The sequence below is a fragment of the Ovis aries genome, chromosome 7 (genome assembly GCF_016772045.2).
Source record: "Ovis aries strain OAR_USU_Benz2616 breed Rambouillet chromosome 7, ARS-UI_Ramb_v3.0, whole genome shotgun sequence".
Taxonomy (NCBI): Eukaryota; Metazoa; Chordata; class Mammalia; order Artiodactyla; family Bovidae; genus Ovis; species Ovis aries.
The window spans coordinates 70483440-70486140 of NC_056060.1; the positions used below are offsets into that span (position 1 = coordinate 70483440).

The 2701-nt window shown below is 43.0% G+C and overlaps 1 protein-coding gene across 1 annotated transcript; it reads left to right on the plus strand.

Moving 5' to 3' along the window:
- Nucleotides 1-333: 333 nt before the first annotated feature.
- Nucleotides 334-896, plus strand: LOC101103401 (large ribosomal subunit protein eL21-like). Its single transcript, XM_004010694.6, has one exon. It carries the CDS (start codon nucleotides 369-371, stop codon nucleotides 849-851), a length of 483 nt encoding a protein of 160 aa, XP_004010743.3. The 5' UTR covers nucleotides 334-368; the 3' UTR covers nucleotides 852-896.
- The last annotated feature ends 1805 nt before the right edge of the window (nucleotides 897-2701 follow it).

Here is a 2701-nt window from a genome sequence, read left to right on the forward strand (position 1 = left end):
TCAGAGCTTCTGAGACCAATGACTGCCTTTCCCCTTCGTGCTGCACACAAAGTTCTTGAGTGTAATCTCTTCCCGGACCACTTAGCTGGATTTTCTTCCTCAATACCTTTAAACCTCACCAAACTTAATAAATGAGAACTGGAGACTAGGAGAAGCTCAACCAAGATTATACGGATGGCACCTGGCAAGATCTTCTGACCCCACTCAAAGAGTAGCAGCATAAGGTCAGAGCAAATCAGAACTCGTTATGCTCAGTTCATGGACTGCAGGGTGAGCTGGACTATTGGAGAATCAGGCCATGATACTTCTTGTAAAATCAATAGGAGATCTTTTCAGCCGGAACCGCCATCTTCCAGTGATTCACCAAGATGACCAACACAAAGGGAAAGAGGCGGGGCACCCGCTACATGTTCTCCAGGCCTTTCAGAAAACATGGAGTTGTTCCTTTGGCCACATACATGCGAATCTACAGGAAGGGTGATATTGTAGATATCAAGGGAATGGGTACTGTTCAAAAAGGAATGCCCCACAAATGTTACCATGGCAAAACTGGGAGAGTCTACAGTGTTACCCAGCATGCTGTTGGCATCATTGTAAACAAACAAGTTAAGGGCAAGATTCTTGCCAAGAGAATTAATGTGCGTACTGAGCACATTAAGCACTCTAAGAGCCGAGATAGCTTCCTGAAACATGTGAAGGAAAATGATCAGAAAAAGAAGGAAGCCAAAGAGAAAGGGACTTGGGTTCAGCTGAAGCACCAGCCTGCTCCACCCAGAGAAGCACACTTTGTGAGGACCGATGGAAAGGAACCCGAACTGTTGGAGCCCATCCCCTATGAATTCATGGCCTGATGGGTGTAAAAATAAAGACCTGGACTGTACAAATGTTTCTCTTAATTGAGTAGAGTTGTTGTGTCCAAATTCAGTGGGTAATGTCTTTTCAAATTTAGTGTTTTTTTCTTCCTGAAAGGTGTAAGATAGTTTGTTGTTCAGTATTTCTTAATAAACTGCCAGATATTATTTATAAAAAAAAAAATCAATAGGAGAAGGGGAAAAAAAAAAAAGAACTTGAAAATGTACTGAGTCAGGGCAGGAGGATCTTCAAAATCCCAACCAAAAGATTGATCATGCTTGACAGTGTTGAGGTGTGGCTGCTAAGGAAATTCACAGATTCAGCTGATGGGAATCCAACAAATATGTGCTTAACATCAACTGCATCTTCTTTCCTCCCAAGCAGACTTCACAAGTCTATGCATCTTTGTTTCTTATGGTCCTTTTTCTTTCTCTTCTTGTTCTTCCTCCCACCCTCATTCTTCCTATTCTGTGTGTGTGCTTAGTTGCTCAGTCATGTCGTGAACTGTAGCCTGCCAGGCTCCTTTGTCTATGGGATCACCCAGGCAAGAGTATCGGAGTGGCTTGCCATTTCCTACTCCAGAGAATCTTTCCGACCCAGGGATTGAATCCGCGTGTCTTGCATCTCCTGCCTTGGCAGGCAGATTCTTTACCGCTAGTGCCACCTGGGAAGCTCTCTTCCGACTCTAAGTGCTGCAAACCCAGTGGCAAATGAGACCTGCATCACTTCTTTCTCTCTGTGAATACCTTCTCCCTTGCATACAAACTGTCCTCAGGCTTTCAGGATTCTAATTAATTTCTTCTTTCCACTTTGTCCTCCCTTTCGGGGGATAGTTTATGCCAAAGTAAAGAATTCTTTAATACGCATTCACTCTTTAACCAGACTTTGTCACTAAAGCCTTTTCTGAAATCATAGTTTCAAATGTCCCAAGTGATATATGATGGCCATTCCAGGATATTCAGCACAGAAACAGCTTCATGTGTGAGAACTCTCCCATTCATGTGGGTTGGTGGATATGGGTGTGGACTCTTTTGGCCTTTTATGAAAGTTGAAGAGGACCACACTTTTCTTTCTCCCTGTTACAGTGTAAGTACATGGTCTAGGTTTGGCCAATAGGATTGGGCAAAAAATGCAAAAGGAACTTTGATTTTGGAGAGCGGGAGGCAAGAACACAAGCTCAGTTAGAGATTAGTCATAGCAGCAGGGGCAACAAGAAGTTTCTGGTGAATGCAGTGACTACCCCAGAGTGGGGAGCCAGTGGTGATATCTTCACTAGACAATTTTTGGGCAAAACCTTAGCCATGTTCCATGATTCCGAGTTTCTTCAGTTCCTACCAGGTTCTCAGCCTAGTTCTCCACTCTCCCTGTCTTGAGTTATTCAATATTCTTCCAATATACCTTTTTCTGCTGAAGTTAGCCAGAGTTGGGTTCCATCATTTTCCATTAAGAACACTGCCCTCATCACTGGGCAAGGCGCCTTCTCAGTTGTATCCTCCTTTAGCTCTCTGCCAGAGTTTAAAGTAAATCCTCTCCCTCCTGAAATGTCTCTTATATTGCCTTTAGCGACCATACACTTTCTGAATATTCTCTTTTCTCTATCACTGCTCCTTTTCTATCATTCTCCATCACTCTGCCTCGGCTCTTCATTTCTCTGTTTAAGGTGTCCCCAAAGATATCGCCTCTCCCCTGACTTCAGTGAACCTTTAAACTTAGCCTGTAGTCCATGCCCCACAATAAAGAATCAGTGCAGACTCATAAATAAATAAAATATTAGAATATATGTATCTATATATCATTGACAACTGATTTGCTTAGCGTCCTCCAATATCAGTGAATCTTGGACCATCTG